Below are 22,182 nucleotides of genomic sequence, written 5' to 3' on the forward strand. Positions count from 1 at the left end.
CCCATTGTTACGGGGTTGCGATGGCAGCCACGCCAGGGCGGCGTGAGGCGGGGCTGTGAAGCCCTCCAGCAGCTTCTCACTTTTGCAGCTTTACAGCCTACCTTCGATGTGTTTCAGAATAGTTTGCTTAAAATTAAGCACAGAAAGACAAGACATTCATCACGTCCCCTTTACAAGGCTGTTCAAGGAACTAGGCTTGTGTGTGTCGTAGCGTTTTATAGCAACGGTCTTTCTATAGGTCCCCATGCTTTCAGCGAATACCAGAGAAGCTGGCTCGCCTCAGATGCAGACTACGTTCTGTTTATTTTATGAATGCGTACAGTCAGCGTATCTGCGGTTTGTCAGCTTATGGTGCTGTTCGCTTAGCTGCTTTGTAGCTATACACACACACATATATAAAAATGTATATGAAAAGTATATTAATATAATTCTATCTCAACAGATTTAATTCTTAAATGCTACATATACTTGTTTAATCTCTCATTTTAGAAGTAGGAAAGGTTAGATTATAACATCAGGTTAGCTCTCTTTGAAGCAGGTAATAATTAAGTTGATTCACTGTTGCAATTACTGTCAAATCCCCCTTAATTACCACGGATTTTATAGCAGCTTCATTATACGTCTGCTGTAATGCATTGTGGCCCAAAGGAGAAGTGTTGCAGGAAATTCTGCATAGCATGTATAATTCTAACCTGCAGTTAAAGCTTCTAGTGAAAGCCTCTGCACTAAATTTATCTTTTTTTGACATTTTTCCCCCTATTATTTAAAGCAGTTGAACTGGAGTAACACCGCTAAAATATACACCTAACTTCATAAGTGAAAATTGATCTCTTCACAGGTATTAGAAATAAAAATGGAGAAATGATAAAATTAGCAATGAATTATTCTTGGGAAACTGCTCAGCAAAAATGAAGAACGCTTCTGGTCTGGTGTCAGGGGGTGGGGAGAAAACTCCTGCCCCATCCTGCAAATTATATATCCCTGAACAGCCTGTCCTCGCTCGAGTAGTCCTGCTGAACACAGTTTTTAAGGCGGTAAGAATTTGCCGGATCAGTCTGCTATACATTAGTATTTTCATTGTTCATTTTACATTTTGTAAACTGGATTATGCAAATGTAAGGCAATGCACACGCACAAACAATAACTTTGACGGTTTTTATTTCACCTGCATATTGAATGTGCTGTTACAGTATATTCTAAAAATATTTGATGAACATAGCAATTTGGACAATAGTAACACCTCATTTATTATCAATCACGCAAGAATTGTTAAAGCAACTCTTCTTGAGAACGGACCTTCAAACTAACTTTTGTGACAACAAAGCCTCCTGAAACTGCTGCTTTATGGCTCATGTGTCACTGCTTGTTTCCATTGGAAAAATCTTTACAAATCAGGGTCTGTAAATTGAGCCTGCAACAGTTCAAAACAGATAACTGAATAATGTGTCCCATGGATTCTCTTGTAACGAAGGAATTTACTCCACAGAATATATTAGATGCAGAAAGGGCTTCAGTGTCAGTGACACTATTGGCAGCTGTGTTAACAGTTAAGGAGCTGGCTTTGTACAGCAGTACAGTTATTAAATTTCTCCAGAGACCATGACTCATTAATCAAATATTCATACATCTCTGTAAATACACACTGAACAGAGAATACCCTCAGAGTTGAGCATCCCAGCACAAGTGCTCTTTCATGTAACACTGACAAAATCCTGAGAACATGCGGTCATGTTTTGCATTTCTAATGCTGTATGTACTCTTTAGTACCCCGATTCCTAAAAACAGAACACAAATGATCTTACTGATCGCAAGTGTTACACAGTCACAATTAAAATTGCTTCACTATTGCTTCATACCATCTTTTTTAAAGTGAAGACAGTGAATCAATTCTTCTGTTCTTTGTTTACCATCAGACAAGTAACTTTTTCCCATACGGATGGAGAAACCCAAGGCCATGCTCCTATTAATACAAGAATTTGTATTAGCATGAAAACAACAAACCACTGGTCGAACTATGAAGGCCAAAGAACTTCATATATTTGCAAAGACATGAGCTTGTTGTATTTAACAAACACTGTATTTTGTGTTTCCGTACTGCCACAAACCAGCACGTCTCCTCACCTGCTCCAGGGGAGGCACAGACACGTTGGAACTGAAGGTTTGACTTTGGTCAGGGTGAGATCACGGTTCGGAGCTGGAGCATCTCGCATTGATCAGCTGAAGCTCTTCTCTATAAGCCTTTAAAAAAATTCAGTTATCTGTTTGAACTCCCCATCCTAATGCATTCACATCTAGGACTTTGGTTTTGACTGTTGCAAGTTTTGCAAGTTCTGATTTATAGTTCTGATTCAGGCTCTCTGTGGCTTGTAGTAGTCAGATGCCTTTACATGGTGTTATTTGTAAGTGGGAATTATCATATTGCTGAATGTAGATCTTTAAAATTCTGTAGTATTGTGCTTTGCTGAACTCAAGGGAACAAGGCAATGGAACAACCTGACTTCAAGTCCAATCCATGGAAAGCGTGGCCAGCACAAAATTCCAAATGACCTTGATAAGAGAAGGGGGATTTACAGGTAACTCCTGGAAAGAGGTGAGTCTCGGATTATATTCCTTTGTCGTTTTTAGAGGCTGGGACATAGAATTCACTCCTGGAACCAGTCCCTAACTCTGCATTTTGAAGGGAAATTTCTAAACTTGCATAACATCCTTATATTCTGTATCATAGAATCGTAGAATCATAGAATGGTTTGGGTTGGAAGGGACCTCAAAGATCACCCAGTTCCAACCCCCTGCCGTAGGCAGGGACACCCTAACTTGTAAGTAACTTGCAAATGGCCCAGTTTAAGGATTGAACTTTGATCAGAAAATAGTTTCTTTTTTAGTTTCCTTTTTAATAAATACAGATACTCTAGCATAAGCACCTTCACAGTTCCTACCACATTAATTTCAGTCCATTTTAATTTTCTTTAACAAGGCTTGACATTTACATTTTCAGAAGAAAATCCTCTCCTATATTTGATTAGGGCACTGATTGAGCCAGGGTGGCAATAACCTCCTGCACTTCTGTGTAAGACAAAACCCACGCCACCTTGCTCCACGAGTCAGCACATCAGTGAAGCAGTCGTGGGTGTGTTGTGTGCCACGCAGAAAACATCACGAGGCTGCAATTACAATCCTCCTTGTCTCTCGTCCACCTAAGTACAGGGCCCCAGTCCTGGGCATCCTACAAGAGATCCCACCACCGTGCTGGATGTGGATAAATACCTAAAATATTGACTTTCATAATGGTCCCTTGGGGCACAGGGATTCACTGGCAGGATCAGATCGTAGGAAAGAAGGAGATGGAAAATAATAACGTGTGAGTGCTGAGCAGAGAGCCTTGGTTTTAACACATGCCTGAACACCCACTAGAGCTAAGCGAAAACAGCAAACATTTATTTGCGCATCTTCTTGCATAAATAAAACCCTGCTGATTTGCTTTGATGGCATTTACGACCACATTTATTCATAAACATTAGAGTGAGCAAGTTTTTATTTGCAGGAGCGTTCATAGAAAACAAAAGCGTCGTGAATTCTGGTGTGAATAAATACCAGAGAGCTCTCACACAAGAAGGGCTTCTGCAGTCATTAAGTAAAGCTCTTTTTACTATTCACACCGTGGATTCAAACAATTACAGCTGCCCGTGAACTGCTTACAAACAGGGAAGGGAACTGTTTATAAAGCTCAGTTCATCCAATTAGGCAACAGAAACCATCTCATGAAGATACCCAGTCATAGGGTCAGACGATGATTAATCAGGGCTCAATCCTGACTCCCTCGAACGCCTCTTTACATGTTTTTGTCAGTGCAAATAAATTGCCAGCATTTTAAGACCCTTCACATAATGTTGGCATGGCCTAGCCAAGATGGAGGCTGGAACGCCTTTGTGCTGCCAGAAGCAGCTATAGGCTAACAGAGGCTCCAGCCGTAGGGATCCCATAAGGAGCGTTAGGCTGAAATACTGTCCTGTGCTATACCTGACTGTGCTCCACAGCCTCCTGCGCAGGGCTAGGGCAATGTGCTCCACGTGCTGGGAAGAAGAAATGCATCCGTACTCCCATGGTAATCAACTGCACGGTGGTAAAGGGCCGTGAAGTAACCTGGCAAATTCTGCCCTCTCGGAGGCTCCTGGTGGCGCAGGAAGAGCTGGTGCCCCAGCCTCCCCGAAAACCCGTATCACCTTGGATGAAATTGGTGCATAAACAGAACGCGGGGCGGGCTGGATTTCAAATATGCTGTTTGTGTTCATTTGTGGCATTATTGACCTTTCATAACTCACTGATGGTTGCTTTTCATTCCATCATTCCAGTTAAGAGATTGTCAATAACTCTGGAAATAAATCAGGTCTCCAGGGTGAGCCCATTTTCTTACTGTAATTAATGGCAAGCAGATCCCTTCTCTGCCTCCCCAAATGCCCTGTTGTGTCCTGCTGGCTGCGCTGTGCATAACTGAACTTCTCACTACCAACGCTTCTGGGTTTGGAGGGGTAAGTTAAATTAAAAAAAAAAAAAAAAGACACAAAAGACTTTCCTTAGACTAAAAAATTTGTAAGCCAAGGGCAAGGGCAAAGCCCAAGCTTGGGGCCTGTCGTTGCCTCTCCAGCAGAGCCAGGCAGTGGCAGACGCTGCCTGTGGCCACCGCACAGCCAGGCAGAGCTCAGGGGAGGAGGGAGATGCCTTCTTCCACATCCCCACTCCCCCTTTTCAACTGCATTTTCATACCAATTGCAGATAAAGGAACCTGATGTTTAAGTGCCAGCTAATGTACATAGAGCAACCACTTGTTTGCTGTTACTGCTTTAACTAAGGAGCACGTCACCGTGCTATGTGTCAATCCGGTGTATTTACCACATCGTTTTAAAAGTGCAAGGTTGTGTAGACTCCTCTGGGAGCCAGCGAGCTCACCACAAACCCATCCAGGCTCACATGGTCTTGCCTTGCACGGGAACCAGGGAAGCGCGGGTTTTGTTCAGAATACGAAGCCGGCTTTGCCTTTGACAATCAGGTGAGGGGACGCGTGGCATCACCTCAACACCAGCTGCCACCGCAGCTGCCTTCATGTAGTTCTGAGTTACCTACTCATGTTCTTGTCATTTAGGGGTGCCTCATTAATACTGTGGGAAAAATACAACTGCCAAGTGCTTGGGGGACTCCCACCTAGCTGTTTCCACAGGAGCAGAGCTGCTTGGAGACCTTCAGTAGCAAATGAGAGTGCTTTCAGTTTGCCGCTCTGCCAAGAGGGAAAACTAGTCTTTAAAGACAGGCAGTCCAAACGAGCAACTCTGCTGATAGCCACAGATGGGCACTGAGTCATGGTCTTGAGTATCATTCTATTTCTAGGCCTTCTGGAAGGTGGTCTACCGTTCTCCAGACCCCATTTCTCTCTGAGGTCAGTTGTTTCTACTAATATTAGTAAATAACTCCCTCTCCTAAATGGCCACTTTAGAAATTGCCAGTTGAGTCCTTATGGGGCAAAACCAGCCTTCCAGCCTCATCTTTCCAGAGAGCCACTCCTGAGGGTCTGCTGGCTCGTTCCCCACGGAGTTAAACCAGTGCACAGGGTTTCTCCACCTGTCTCCAGCCTAAAGTCTCAAAGTTGTCAGAAATCCGCCACTGCCTTTCCTGAGCGCCTGCAGGGAAGGTGGGGGCTGGCCAAAGTCATTTTTAAAGGTCATGAGTTTGGCTTGAGATGCCGGTGGTGGGGTTTTCCCATGGAGGAACTGCATAGCCAGGTCACAGGGAGAGTCCTTTACCTGGCACCATGAGGGTTCCCCGAGCTCCCAGCCCCAGCGCCGCTGGGGAGGCATCAACGCCTTCGCCACGGGTTCTGAAAGGGATGGGGTTTGGGCCAGGTAGAAGCAAGTGAAAGACGCCGCCGAGGTCTCACATTAGTTTGAAAAAATGAGGCCAATCTTTGCTAGAAGGCGAAGGCAGAGCCCCAGCTAATCATTTAGAGGCCTGAGGTTCTGTCAAGCTAATGTTAGATATTATAAACACACAAAGAAGTGTTTCTTCTAAGGAAAAAGGAAATGGCAGAAAAGAAAAAAAGGTTATTAGACGATTAAAAGCTCAGACTTTGAAAAGAGCTGCTGTTGCCACCTTCTGTGGTACATGCAGTCTGGTTCCATCAGGCCAGCGAGTAATCAGCCAGTGATTTGTGGAAGTCCTTTAAAAAAACAGGCTACTGCTGGGTGTGTGAGTAACTAATGCTCATTTGGTTTGTGTTTGAAGGCAGCAGCAGCAACAGTGATGACACAAACTAATTGCACAGTTTTCAGGAGATAATGCAGACGAGGTAAAGAGAATTACTATGCGATTAACATAGCTTCCAATTAAAGTCCCCTGTAGTTACCAAAAAACATTAATTTCTAGTAACTTGGTAATTTAACTTGTGTCACCACTGTACACGCGTGCACCAGGGCAACATATGGGCTTCTCTATGCATAAACCTTCTACAAGAAACATGAAAAAACAATCTGAAAATAACCATTAGTATTTAACAACTATTTGTAGCAGGCTTCACATAAGATACCACTGTGGAAAAATAAAGGGTTTGCTAACAGATTAAAGGACCAAAACACAGCTGCTGTTCTAGCACAGAAGTCTTTCTTGCCCTTAGTCAAGAAGGAGGAAAAAAAATCTACTATTTAAATAAATTCAGCAAAGGTGTTTCAACCATTATGTTCCTTTATTAACAAGTTGCAAAAAGACTGAGGCCAATGAAGTTATTTTGACCTTCCAGAGAAGTTTGCTGTTGGTATGGCAGAACTACATTTTCCCTTTTAACGCTTACATACTACAGCTCTTAAATTTCCATTGGAGCATTTCTATTACAAGAATACCAAACCAAAGGTCTTTTGACCAGCAGCTCATTTCTGCAGATTTTCTAAAGTACCTGAACTTTGGCCAGAGAAGGAAGATTCATCCCCTAGTTCCCATCTCAGCTAAAGCTACTGCACCGCAGCGGGACGGAGCAGCCCATGATGAGCGCACAGCAGACCACGAGGTACATGGAAAGCTTGCACAATTACCAGGCCTGAGCAGTTTAAGTTTAGTCTGATGACAAAATGCAATCCCCAAGCAGCGTCATTACTGGTTTTATGACGTGCATTTCCAGAACATTCGTCTGTTTTCACCCTGCCTGCTTTAAAATGGAAGTGTACTGGGTGAGCAGCATTGATGGCTTCCATATTGCCAGGCTGGTTCCCAGTAACATTACGACGGCTGAGGTCTGCAGTGGGGTAGGGTGGATAAAGTCTTTCAAAAGAGATGTGAGTCTTTGAATATATCACTTGAGACATCTCTCGGTGTTGTACAGTAACTTTAATTTAAAAAAAAATAAAAATACCACCTAATCAGGGAAAAAAGTCCACTGTACAGCTACATATTTGTGTTAGTTTCACATAACTCAGCACCACTTTCAACTTCATTACCAATACTGCAGACTCCTGTGCGTTAAAGCCTCTGAAGCTTATTACATTTTATTATTATTACTACAACAACAGAAGCTGTAAATGGAAAAGACGTTATTGATTCAACTAATCCGCTGAATGCAGATTGTTCTTTACCGAGCATTTGTCAGGCTTTGGGCCAGTCTGGTTTTTAACAGCCTCGCACAGTAAGGCTTTCAGCGCTGCTGGGGTAGATTATTACACAGCCTCGAATTCCTGCAGGAAGCTTTTCCTTGAGCATCCTCCCCTTCCCCCACAGATGTCCGTCTGTGCTCTACCATTCCCCCCAACTCCTCTCCCCCTTAGCAGAGCCCACACACCACATAGAAGTAAACTCTGGTGCTTCTCTCCGTCCCTGACCTTGCTCTTCAGCTGCAGAGTAACAAAACCACATAGCTACAAGTTAAGTGTTCCTTAAACCAACCCATGCACACCCCTGATAATTTTACCTGATCTTCTCTGCACTTCAATTAGTAAACACCTTCCTCGAGGAAAGGTAAGCAGGAAGGAGAGCGTTGGTGAAACCAGATTACACCAATTATATCCCCCTACTCTGTGACAGAAGCTTTTACTGATGCAGCATAGGATTGCTTTTTTTTTTTTTTTAAAATGTGACAGCAAATTACAACTTTGTCTCATTTCCTGTCCACTGTTACCCAAAGGAACCACTCAAGGGTTTTGCATTATTTTTGCTAAAACTACATTAACTTGCGCTTCACTAAACAGGAATTTTCTGTTTTCTAACTCTCACTGACATTCACAATTCTCCTCATTTTGACATCTAAATTCCATAAATACGTTGTTTACTCCCTCTTCTGGGCTATTAATGAAAAATATTAAGCAAGATCAAGCCAAACATCTTCACATACATGCAGCATCTAAAAGCAATATTATGCCAATTATTAGTAGGATTCAACAGCGCAGAGGTTACTAATTTAGACAAATGATGTGCGGGGTTTTGGCTTTTTGGAATATTAACCCAATTAACATGTGCAAATGCACACGCCAGCCCTGACACACATACAAACTTGATCTAGTTCTGCCTGAAATCTATCTATTAGTCACTTCTTTCTCATAAAAGGAAAAAAGGTGCTTTAATGAATACACGTGACGCTTATTATTCGGATCGGCAACATTTGTGCCTTCTGTGCCTGAACGGCACTTAGAATAGGTTAACATTTGGTTTACAACACGACAATAAAATTTGCCTTTATTGCAAATAAACAGAGTATTCACACCTTACAATATTGTTTTAGATGCAGGATTATAGTCACTCTTAGAGGATCTAATACTAATATAAAAGGCACATGTATTTAATGTTTTCACACCTTTTTTATTTTCCAAGCAGTGTTAATACGTATATTAAATATTGCATTTACTTTGTTAAAACATGAAACTATTTATGTACATTTGTTTGCAATCTGAGAACACACACCATCAAGTAATCATTTGTACAGTAATAACATGTATCAAAAAAATTAAAAAAAAAAATCACAGCCCAGAATTTTTAACATCTACTCCCTCATTTGCTTTGATTTAAAAGCTGCACTAACAGGAGAGGAGCTTCAACATTATAGTAGTTGAAACAGGAAACAAACACCGCTCTCTTCTAATAATTGTCTTTAGCTGCTTTGATTGGTTGCTGTTAATATTAATAGTATAACCTTTAAAAATTGTGGGGAAAGGTAATACTTTATCTTCACTCCTGGTATTAAGGCTCCAAAGCAAGCTTAATGAGAAACCATTATAAAATCATACTGCTAAATAGTATCTTAACTCACAATTCAGCCTATATAATTATATCAGTATTGCAACTGACAATTACTACTGATATATCAAACTTACCTTTCCTACACTGTGCTGCTCAGGACGCGTGTCACGATTACAGCATTAACTATTATTTGGGCTTACGTAGCAAGACAGATTAGGGCTCTACCCTTACCACACGAATACAGAACTCAAATTTTGCTTACAAACAGACATAACATGGTCTCAAAACCTATGGATATGCATCCGTGACACAAAACCCACCCGTATCTGGCAGCCGCCGCTCAGGTTTTGTCCTGGACTGACGTGACATTCGGGTCACAAGTTCGGTAGGCTTCAGGGACTGGCCAAGCTTTTTAAGAGGGCAAGCCCAGGACGTAGGCACATTTCAGCATACCTGGCTCTAAACAATGCCTTCTATCTTCACTAGCACAACGTAACGTTAAACTCATCCAACTAGTAATGAACAAAAATAATTAGTACATTTATAAATGACATTTTAAAGACTGTTAACATATAAAACATTATCTTTATGAAAATAGACCAATTTCAGCACAAGCTTGCCTTTTTTGGGGGAGGAGGACACATACTTTTTTTGTTTGTTTTTTTTTTAAAAGACAAGTGTTCTCCTGGACAGCTGCCAATAATCTTGTGTAAAATGTCCTTAAAGCAAGACAAACTCCTCTGTACTAAATCTTTTTAATCTTTTCTTTTCATCCTCAGAGAAAAGGTCATTTTCTTCATGGAGTGGAGTGGAAGCAAAGTCATAGTCTCTAGAATGACCCTTTACAAAAGTAAACAAGGGATATTTCTCCTTAGATGAAGATTTCAGCATCTACAATGTAAAACACCAGATAAAATGTTAATTGGAAGTGAAGAAATACAGTAAGTAGTGATATTTATCTGATGACTGCAAAGTAAAAAAAAAACGCACTTGTTATTTTTATTATCATCATATTAAAAGCGTCACACAATCTAAACATCCTGTCCTCCCATTAAACAAATATTTACTGCCATTTCTTCTTCGGGTAGCTGCTCATTTTACATTTACACCTAACCCTGCATCTTGTTCCATACAGATCACCTCTGCGTGCCGATTGCTTCAGTGCAGGAAGATAAAAAAAACCTCTACAAAATAGTTAACGGTTATAACATTCTCCTCAAGCACAGGTATGAATTCTGTAGCAACGAAGCATCTCGGGGAGAGATATATATTGTAGAATCAGCATGTACAATAATCAATGTTTCTATTAAATGTTTAAACACATACACCTATGCAAATAAGCCAATCACAAGCACATGGCTAAAACCAGATAGATGACAGTAACAGGCTGCGGTAACCAAGGTGCCAAAAATCTACAGTTATAAATAAGAAAATTGAGCACGTAGAAAGCGGATGGTGGGGAATGATAAATACTGAAAAATACAGCAAAATACCTTTAATAGCAGGTGAAAATTCTCCAAATACTGAAAGACATTTCAGCTTTTCAGGCTGTTTTGGATGCTTAATTGTTCACTGATTTATTTATTTATTTTTAAATTTCTCACCTGCTTTGAAAAAAACAGTGCAGTGATGCAGTGACACACAGCACTACGGTAGCCTCGAGGTACATATACTGTGTGGAACTAAAAATCACTAAGCATAATTTCATGAGAACAATTAATCTAAACCAGTAAAAAAACCCCCCTAAACGTATCTTTAAATAGTAATAACTATTTAAAAAAAAAAACAAAAACCAGGGGCATGTTAAAAAAAATAAAAATCACACTCCTGGTAAAATCTTTGATTTTTACTGTGGTCTGAAATTGTGCACTTTCATCTATTTTAATTGCATTTGGCTATTGTAATGTGAAACATGGGTAGAAGAACAAGGAGATATAGGAGAGACAGAGTAATGAACAAAAGAAGACTAACAAATGAGCATTAGAAAGAAAAAAATTTGTAAGATGTAGAAATGCTTTGTTTCTTGAAAAGACTAAATAATTGGATGGAAACCCTTTCATCTCTAGGGGTTGAATACAAGCTGGCTTAGCAGGAACAGAAACCAATGGTCACATGAAGGCTGTTGGCTGGTCTGGGAAGTGGACGGGTGGACTTTGGCCTCCTCCTAACTGAAAGGTTGCAACAGAAAACTCATCCCAATACTGTACCTCAGGGAACGCATGGTGACTGAACTATCATCGTACCTTTAAAGATGGTTCCTGCAAAAAAATGCACCTGCAGTTCCACTGCTGTGGTTTGTGAAACTTCCTTCTCTACAGGTAGGTGTACCACCTCTCTCTGTACTAAGGGAGGTGATGAAATACTAAATACAGAACATAAACTGGATGGACAGGCAAATGCCTTAATAGGAGTTGAGTGGAACTTGGTTAAGATTATTGCAATTATTATCAAGCTACATCTCACTCAGTGATCACTGATAATTTGAAACTCTAAAGAACTTGCAAGTTCTTTGGATACCACTGTGATGATTCCTACACAGAAGTTTACTGATAAACATACTTTTGTGTTAGATTGCCGCTGTTGTCACTGCAAATTAAATCTTTGTGCTGAACTGCATCCAAGTTCAACACTGAATCGGTCCAGTTCTTCAGAGAACTTTCCATTTCTGCTAAGAACCTGGGCTACAAACAGGCAAATGCAGCTGTAGCCGAAGTGGATTATTTGTTTGCTGCCCTGGGTTTTGATAAGGAAACAATTCACTGCATTAGCAGAAAGCCAAGCCTGGCACAAGTTAAGTAACAATGTCAAGTAGCAGCAATGTGGGGTTGAGAAGCCAGACAGAACTGCTGTGCCTGCTCTGTATTTGTGCTGGAAGCACAAGACAGAAGGAAGACTACAGCCAGTCAGTAAATCCATCCTTCTCAAGTCTGGTGTGTTTCCAGGTCTCCTTAATCTATCAGCTATTTAATTCCAGGTGTTATTAAACTACTTAAGAGTAGCTGCCTAACTAGCAAGTACAGAAGCAAAGGGTAACTTGAATGTGATTTGGATGGAGTTTCACCAGTCACTCCATTTGGGCCCTTGATTTCAATGCTTAATTTCTCTGTCACTGAATATATAGCTCATAAGGTTTATCCTCAAGTAACAGAAGCTAAATCTTTTCTCCCAACTCTTATTGCCCCCAAAACCAGTGAGAACCTGAATTTTTTAGTCTAGCGTATGCAGGGTCCACTGGGAGTGCACTGTGCTTTATAGTTCAAGAGTTATCGCACTCAAATTACAAACAAAGGGAAGAATAATGGAAAAGCAGGGAAAAAAACCCCAAAGGATGTGAAGGAAGGATTGAAAGATCATAGAATGTGTCTCACATTGTATCTGAATCCGAACTTTCCTCTATTTTCAAACTTACCGTGCCTGAAATAATGTAACTGATATTAAAGAACTTCTGTCTAAAATACAAGCATAATAGCTCCAAGACTTAGATCAGCCATGAGTATTTTTGCAACATATATTCAGAAAAAGAAATGTACTTAATCCCAAATTTGAAAAGAAAAAAAGAAAAAAGAGAAAGAAAACTTCCAATGCAACCAATTTTGTAATGAGTTTTTTTTTTTTTTTACCATGTTAGTACATTCATTCTTATACATGACAGAACAGGAAAACATAGAAGAATAGAAACTTCACTATTTAAACTTTCCATATATCCACTGCTTAGGAGCTTCTACTTTAAATCTATTTTCTACCTCTGTGTAAGGATCAAAGAAACAACTTCAGCATCAATCAATATTTACTAGAGATTGCACATAGTATTACGTGTAAAAATGCTTTTTTGGACTGTAATACTAATACCACTTAACAGGACATTCAAAATGCTGTACAAACATTAATTTTTTGTGCTGTTGTGATAACTACTGTGGTTAGAATATTAATACTATGACCATCTTCTGTGGCCACTGCATCCTTTGACAGACTATTTTTTAAAAATCACAAAACAGTTATTTGGTACCACAGCTAATCCAACATATTAATAATGCTGTATTTCATGCACTCACATGCTGTAATAATCAAGGGAAAAAAGTCAATTACATTTGGACCTAAATGAACCTATACCAATGTTTTTCAAGCAGAAGGACATGATCAGACGGATTTGCTGGGTGATACCTGCTCCATAGACTTCAAAACATTGTTACCAAACCATAAACACACTGCTTTACATTTAAATGCCATCAAAAAACCACTTATGCTAACAAGAAATAACTTACAATTTTATCTTGATCAAATGCTTCCATTTTAAAAAAAAAAAAAAAAAAAAATCCCTCCCGAGGGATTGATTGCCTTTTCAGAATTCCTCCTGGGGTGGGCAGGGGCAATCCCGCGGCTCCAGGGCTGGCCGTAGCAATATTCCCATTTCAAGAGTGCCACCTCGTGGGCCTGCCTGTGCCAGCCCGGCCGCACGTCCGTCGGGATGCAGCCCAGGTTTTACGGATTGGTAAAACCCGATGAAATGAAAAACCACCCAGATTTCTCGTGATTGTAAAAGCAGCAAGAAATGCCAAGAAAAGAATGATGCCTGTTTAGAAGAGCGAAGCTGATTCTCTGCCTTATCCATACACAGTACACATGTGCTGTTCTGGCTGAGGAATCAATTTGGTAACTTCGACACCTACCTTTGTTATTTCTTCAGAAGCCTTCTCAAAGTCCTGCACAGTTCTACAATAAAATCCTATTGTGCAGCTCGGATCCATTTTTTTGAATGACATCTTTTTGGGAGAAGGACAGTGGAATGACTGCAAGTTTCAAGATTAAAAAACATGAAATGCATGGTTAAGGTTGAGAATGGTACAGACCGATGCATTTACTTCCCCCCCCCCCCCCAACAGCTTTAACATACGATCCCCTGTATCACTTGAATTAAAACCCCGCACACAATTTTGAAGTAATTTCTCCTACATGCCCCTCCCCAACATTTGAGTAATTCCATTCTCCCCGACATATGTAAAACCTCCTGGTATTTATGCTGTATTCACCAAACTTGCACACAACACCAGGTTAGTTTGAAATCTATCAAAGATCTGCTGCTCCGAGCGGTACTTTATGAATATTCCCAAGGCAGAGGAGGTGAATGCTCTTCTGCAAATTGAATTTGTAACAGCTTTTGCACTGTCTTACAATTACTGCTTTACTACCACCGCCCATTGCCCCTTTCCCTCCCCCAGCCTCTATAAAAGAGACATAATGGAATAAACCAACCTCATGCATTTTCTTTTAGTAAATGAAATGGGTTAAAAACACCACAAAAACCAGAAAAGCAAAACCGTATTACAATAATCCACAAGTAGGAAAAACATCAAACAACATGCTCTGCTTGATAAATGTTTTTTTTTCCTAACGCGAAATCTCTTTCCATGACAGATGATGCTCTGACAGTGCTGTGAACTGAACTATCAGCAGCCATGCTGTAAGAAAAACCAAATACAAATCCCCCCTTCCCCACACTCCTCATTCGCCGTTTAGGAGAGTAAAGAGAAGTATATACTATCTACCCTGATTCTGTGTTTGTTTATTACAGGAACCGTAGTTTTAGTGAAGCTCACTGTCTAATAGGTGAAATTACTTGGTCACCACAGACTGTCTCTCAAAGGTAGTCCTCTTCATTCTGCTTCTAACATGTAGGACTACCCTGTTGTCCTACCTCTATTAAATCACTAGCAATCCTGCTACAGCTGCTCAGTAACAAACGCTAATGCACCATGTCTGCACCACAGTGCAACGGAGATCCCGCTGTACTAAAATGCAGATTTTGTTTTTCATTAACTTCCCCCAGTGATCAATATTCTCCAGCGAATAGTCCATGCTATTTCCTTTCGCATTTCCATGTAAGCTGTGCGCAGCTCACAGCTCTTCTGGCACAGCACTGGTCAGCACAGGACCAGGACGGAGCAATGCAGGAGATTCCTTACCACCACCACAGTGTTTCCTCTGTAAAGGATAACTAACAACTGTTACAATCCAATTTGACTACAGCAACAGCAGCCCCTGACAGCTATCATGCAGTCTGTATACCAGAAACCCATTTTATCTTTTTTTAATATATTTTTTAGCCAGTTAGAAAGTCAACGACAGCAATTAGTTATCTAATCTGAGAGTATCTGTCAGTGTAATAGCTTTACATATTGAAGTGTATTGTTCTTTACTCCTGATTACAAACCTGAGAGGTATTTCTATTAAACCTCTGCTAAAAAAATATAAGCAAAGATGAGAAGTACTATTTCTACAAGATTGTTTTTAGTCACTGGTTTTTTTTCCTAATTCTGCTCAAATTTTATATGCAGAAATTGTATTTTGAACATTCACTCCCGAGTCATGAAATACCTAAATCGAACCGTGGCTTACGTAGCGCATTTCAGCAACAACACCGTAACCTCGGTAGTGCTGCACTGTTCAGGGCAGTAGTTGTAATGCTACACAAATCACTCTACAACAAAGAGAAGCGGGTAGGCTTTTTCTTTTTTTTTTTTTTTTTTTCTTCACTCCTCCAAACAAATGGATTCTGGAAGCCAATACAGAGTGGATTGATTTCCAACTTATTCTGGACAATTTGTCAATTTTGAAAATACTCCCTACAGATAAATCTAACAAGCAACTATCCACACTAAGAAAGCAATTTCTGTTTACTTTTGACATTTCTGGACAAAGATATAATACTATTAAATGCACTAAGCATTAAATTGCAATATATTTTCCGTCTGCAGAAAAGCATTAGGATGCGATCAAGCCAAGCTGGCAGCTCGCATACCTTCAAAATACATTTCAAACCCTTATTATTATTTGGAAATTCATATTAATGCCAGTCTGCAGCACAATCTGGAGGATTAGTCATGGGAACAGAAACCAAAAAGATGCGTGGTGTTTTTTTTTTTTTTTTAGCTTGGCCACTGAGCTACAGTGTGACCTTAAGGAAGTCCCTTCAGGTCTGCTTCTTTGTGCCCTTCCCACCTTTTGTCTGGCTTACCCAATTAAACTGTAAAATCTTCAGAAAAGACACTGTATTTTACTACAGTTATTAGCATCAAGCAACAAGGATCTTGGTTGTAATCTTTGGCTGCTGCCACAATACAAATAGGTAGAGCTGGGACTCACCAGCTCTTCTTCCAAATATCTCAACAAGGTAAATCTAAAGGCATCTCTAAAAATACAGAAAGTTTCTTTCTAGGATATTTTCTCATACATTTTGCTACTATGTTCCTTTTTTAAATACTGAACCTTCTAATTTTCTAGAGAATCTTACACTTTTATATATCACACTAATTAAAGCATCTTGTTAAGCATAAATACTGAAAAATATGTAGTGTTTGCTTTAAGTCCGCCCTAGGATTTGACATTAGCCTTGTGCAAGTCCTTTGATATATCCAAGTACTTTTCCTAAATACTATTTGATGGCATTTTGATTAAGGTATTGTGATCAACTTCAACCTATGTTAACAGATCTTTCTTTTCATTGTAACGAGGACTGTTGCGGTTTACTCCACTGTTTGCAGTTTAACTCTTAGCTGCCGTACAAACCAGAAGCCATGAAGATACGTGACTTCATTACACACCATTTGACTTACACTCTAAGTGTAAACAGTCAATTTAAGATTCACCTACTCAGTTCCTCAGGTGTGAGTTTGAGAGTTGCGTATGACCCACTTCCACTGTTTTCAGGACTTCCCTGCAAACCTTTAACAATGCTACATTAGGTAGCTAGTATTTTAGAGGCGGTGAAGATAAACATATTCCTCTTCCTTACTGAAACGCAGTATGTTGTTTCTGAAGCTGTGTTTCCATGTTTAGGAGTACTTAACTTCACAGAACACAGTGGCATGAGGAACCACTACTAATAACCAACTCTGTTCTAGAGTAGTTGATGCTGTCCTGAGCAGTGGATGCACCCTGAGAGTCCTTCTACACTGAATGTTGTTCCGAGGGGACTGGAAGTTCATGTGGAAGTTGGACAGAAGATCAAGAAGGAGAGTTTGTATGGATGGCACAGAGTACTTCTACTGTGAGTACTGTGGCTATTGAACACTTACTTCTGCAACTGATAATGTCTTCCCATAGTACTTGTAAACTGCGTTTTTTAATAACCTCCTTTAGCTCTATTTTACATGCAAGTTATTTGGCAAGAGTTTAAAGAAAAGGGAAAACACTATTGTTAAAAAAAAACCAAAACAAACCAAACATGATTTTTAAGACCTAGGCATAGCCTGAAAAGATGCATTCACTACATCTAGATGCACCCAGAAAGTCGTGGCCTCGAAAGGGCTTGGCAGGGAAAGAAAGAACAAATGCTTTCAGACCTGTCAGTTTCTTGGACACAACTATTCCATAAGAATAGTTTGATTAAAAATAATAATAAAACTCATTAAAAGAAACAGTTCAGAAGACTTGAGTAAAATCCATCTAGTCAACCACAAACCTCACTGATAAGCATCAAAAAATTCCACTTGTATGAAGCTAAAAAAGGGACCTGCAAAGTTGTTAGGAGCAAAAGTTACATTTAAAATAGTAAGCACCTACTCCAGTATAGAAATATCACAAATTCCTGGATAAAGCAGTAGCAGGTAAACCTACAGGAACTCTGGTTCCAACCTGGCAGCAGGCTCCTACTATTGAATACTACTAGAGAATTACTACAGTAATTCTCTCCATGATGTTGATTGAAACCTGAATTTAAAATAAAATTGACCAAAAAGACAAACTAACAAAACCAAATCCAAATAATTCAGGTTTAAGTACTCCAAATATTGTCTATTGTCTTTGATGGAAAAGTACTTAAATGAAGTGATCATCTATTTTTGAGTTTTTCTGATCATTAAAAAGAAACATACAAAGATTAATGAAGTAAAAATTAAAACCCCATATTGAGTTTTTAACCTCTGGTCATTTTTGTTGATTATAGGCCTATAAAGAAGGGCAGAACTTTGATAAATAACATGTAACTGTAAACCCATAAAGATGCAGCTAGCTAGAACATCTCTAAATAATTAGTGTTTGATTCATATGGGAAGAAAACAGTGCCAGGTCTATATCCATACTACCTCAAGAGGGAAATCCTTTATGCTGACATCTACAAAAGATTGGCAGTAATGAGGATCCATGTAAATCAAACTGTCATCTACAAGGACAAAACAGAAGACAAGTAATTCAAAAAACACCTTATTATTACACTGCTTACAATCCAATTTCTATGCAGAACAGCTAAAAAAAAAAAAGCCAGCAAGTAACTGCTTGCCAGGCTGATATTCATTGACTGAAGCATAGGTTTTTGCAGGACAGATTAACTTTTGCATAATCAAATATGCTTGTATAAGCAGAATTTTTATAAAGTGATGAGACTGTCATTTAATTTTTGGTGATAAAATTACTTTTACAAACACACAATTATATTCTGGAGTTTGCATATGAAAAATGTATTGTGCTACTTCATCCTGACAGGAAGAATATATTGCTTGTCATTTAAGCATCAACTAACACCACTTAAACAAGCAAAAAGTAAATATGTAAATAAGAACTGCCAGATAGCAACAGCAAATGCTCCTGAAGTTTGGTGAAACAGATAAATTATGCCTTGTTTATGCAACAATGGAAATTAAATGTACATTTTTACAGAATCCAATTACTATATGGGGTAAATGACAAATGACTGGACTTTGGTAGACATGATGAATTAATAAGGTACTCATTTTGCTATTTTAATCATGCTATTTCCCACTGGTTTGATATTAACTTCCTAACTCTTCCTAACAAAAATACTGAACAGACATAACATATTAAAAGACTAACCTTGAAATCCAGCAAAGTAATATGACTGCTTGGGTTTGCCACCAATAATACCAACACAATATTCAAGGCTTAAAATTCCCTAAAACAAGAACATTAAATAATTAGGACAGTGTTAAACAGAGTAAGTATTAAACTGAATTAAAATCTTTGCTCTTTCTTTACTGTTTTTAGGCAAATAGCTTTTTTTTTTCCTTAAAAAAAAAAAAAAAAAAAGGACTGACTCCATGGTTTTCTGGGGCTTGACTCAATTTTTAGAAGCTTACAACTGACCAAAGAGAAAATGTACCACCAGACATTCCAGAGAAAGCCCTCCCTTTTCTTGAGACACCCACACATTGAGAGAATTAGGGAATTTTCGGGGAGGAGACAAAACATAACGTCAGACTAGTTGAGCACAGGTTATTTAGTCAAAAGGTATCAAAGTACTTAGATTTACAGCGTTCATCTACATTTACATTCTGTGGCCCTGGGGGCTCTCTTCTTTTTGCATTCAAATGTAGAAGTCTGTCCAGAATATGAACTTTTACATCATAGGGAGAAATGCCAGTTGAAGCAAGAGTAATTACAAGATACAGCTCTAAAAACAGCAGCCCAAAATACTGGAGGGGAGACAGACACACAACAGACAAGCCCCATAAATTTTACTGGATGTTGACCGTGAGGGTAGAGGAATCAGAACTATCAACTTTGAGAAAGAGACATTACAAATACACCTAATAGGATTTAAAGAGGGACATGGGGGTGAAATACAAGAATCATTTCAGTCTGGAGGTGTAAGGAAAGAAATGTACTCCTCCACCCACGGCAAAGCAAGGAGCCACTTAGGACAGAAAGAGTTGTGATATCAGCCATGGGCTACAGTCACACCAGTGCTGCCAGTTTACTTCTGTTCATTCAGGTTGAAAAGCGTTGGGTTCTGTAATCCACATGGCTGCGCTAGCACACAAACCTAGCAGACTTATCAGTACGTAATAAAATGTTGATTTTATGGATATACCTTCTAGTGCTGGGGAGAAGGATTCACCCATAAACACACAATTTTGCTAAGGTAAGAAGATTGCAGTAGTTGAACTGAATTTCCTCTATCATCTACAAGCTCTGGATGCAGTCACAGTCAATGGACACCAAAGAAATCCCCCTTGATCATTTCTCTATTAAAAGAGGTACCTAGCAAAGGAAGGGAAGAAGGCACGGAGAACTTTCCTCCTTCTCCCTTCAACATATTGCTACTCGGGCTCATTGATTTTTGTGAGTATTCAGTCTTGGCTTAACACAGTTCTCCATTAGTTATCCCTCCAGCTCCAGCGGGAGCTGAATTTTGCCAACATTGAGCACTTCGGAAAGCTGAGCCCAACTGTTCTAATGCAACTGAAGCCCAAGACCATTAAATACTCTGAAAACTGAACAGCCTTTAAATGTCCATAAATCACAGAGGTTTTCTTGTGGCACTAGACAAGCGTTGGGTCGAACACCTTGGACGCTGGCCCAAAGTGGGACAGCAATCCAGAAGACTCTCAGTTGAATTAAAGTGAAATCTCCATTAGCTGGCATTCATATCTATATCCTCTCCTCTAAGAACTCAACCAGTAAAAGTATAACCATTATGTTATCATTGTATAAGTAGGAGAAAATTTCAAAGTGATTGATATTTCATGTACTTATAAGACCAAAGCTTCTTGCAAAAAAAATTTCTCTGCTTAGACAACGATCATGTAATGTAACAAAACCTGCTGTACTCCTCCACCTGAGATGCTAAGAAAGTCAACTTCAGTATGGTTTGTACAGGTTAGAAGAAAGCGCTGCTTATTTTAAATATGAAATATTTTGAAATACTTTCTTGTTTAGAAAATGCTCCTCAATGGTTGAGCATTACAGAACATTTAGGCAGATCAGAGGCAAAGGCTGAACCAGCTAACTAAGGAAGGCACATCCTCTGGCGGTGAAACAGAAAGGGAACAAAGCTACTTAGAGTAATGAATAACTGTTTAATCTATGGGAATTTCCTTGTGAAAGTGAATTATAAAAAATTTATCAATTTTCATCCATAAATATAAAATCCTTTGTAAAAATTACCCCTTGTACTACATTCTAAAATCTGCATTTTTAACTTAAATCCAGACCCCAAGAAATGTAGTCACTTCTTGTGAACAGTCAAGACAAAGATTGGAGTGACTAATATATGCAATTGAAAGCCCTCTAATCACACTCTCCATTACAACAGACTGCAAAAGGCAGTACCAGGCTTGGTAAGCGAGCAGCAGCAATCACTCTGGTAAAGCCAGTTGTATAAAGCAAGCTTAGATAACATGACTCTGCTATGAAACCCGGTGCCACATAAACATATTTTACTCTGGCAAAAGAATGGTTTTGAGAGGTAAATTGAGAAAGCCTCTGCAGGATAAAAATAGCCATAGATATCTGTCAATAATAAAAGCCATTATTACAGAACTGGAGTCACTTTTCTTTTGCTGAGAAAGCCTTATGAAAGTTGCAGAAGCAACTGTTTGTTAGCTTACAAACAAAGGCACCGTGTGTTTTCCTGGACATGGCTGATTCAAAGGCTTTTTTGCAGTTAACATTGACAGTAAAGTCAGGTTGCTGTAGATCATATCTGCAACCACAGGCTTATCTTCATTGTGTCAGAATTAATCAGTGAAGAACTAAAACTTTCCAAAACCAACTGTCTGAAAATACAAGGAAAAGAATCAGGAAAGAAAAACAATTTATTAGTTCAACATTTAAATAAAAGGCTTCATCACTGTGTCTTCCCATGCCATTAAAAACCAAACATGTTTCCTGAAATTTTACAGAGAAGACAGTCACAAAAAAGAAAAAAAAAAAGATGTAACAGGTTCTCAGATTTTGTAAATGCTACTAAATTGTGGTACTTTAAAACAAGAATATAAAGACAGATAAACAGCAGCATGGAAAATGATAAATCAGCAGGGCTCAGAGAACAATTTCTTCCCTAAGAGAAGTATTCTTGTGGTGAAGAGGTAGGATTACAGTACATCTTCAGGGGTTAGCACCATAAGCAGAACCTCTGCTGGGGGAAAAAGAAATAATAAAAAAAAAAATTAAAAATATATTTTAAAAAATTAAAAAAATATTTTAAAAAAGAAGACTGCATAGACTTTTCTCCCCTCTGCTTTTTCC

At 39.2% G+C, this 22,182-nt stretch overlaps 1 protein-coding gene across 2 annotated transcripts in view; it reads right to left on the bottom strand.

The window, feature by feature from the left end:
* Window positions 1-7,347: 7,347 nt before the first annotated feature.
* Window positions 7,348-22,182, bottom strand: part of ATG4C (autophagy related 4C cysteine peptidase) — a 28,081-nt gene continuing 13,246 nt past the window's right edge. For both annotated transcript variants that reach the window (XM_075759243.1, XM_075759244.1), the window contains exons 8-11: window positions 19,027-19,105; window positions 18,282-18,358; window positions 13,869-13,988; window positions 7,348-10,092 (exon numbers count right to left, since the gene is read on the bottom strand). In XM_075759243.1, coding sequence (XP_075615358.1) covers window positions 9,922-10,092; window positions 13,869-13,988; window positions 18,282-18,358; window positions 19,027-19,105 — 447 coding nt within the window. In that variant the 3' untranslated portion in view covers window positions 7,348-9,921. The remainder of the gene's footprint in view (window positions 10,093-13,868; window positions 13,989-18,281; window positions 18,359-19,026; window positions 19,106-22,182) is intronic.

The sequence above is a fragment of the Balearica regulorum genome, chromosome 8 (genome assembly GCF_011004875.1).
Source record: "Balearica regulorum gibbericeps isolate bBalReg1 chromosome 8, bBalReg1.pri, whole genome shotgun sequence".
Lineage (NCBI taxonomy): Eukaryota > Metazoa > Chordata > Aves > Gruiformes > Gruidae > Balearica > Balearica regulorum.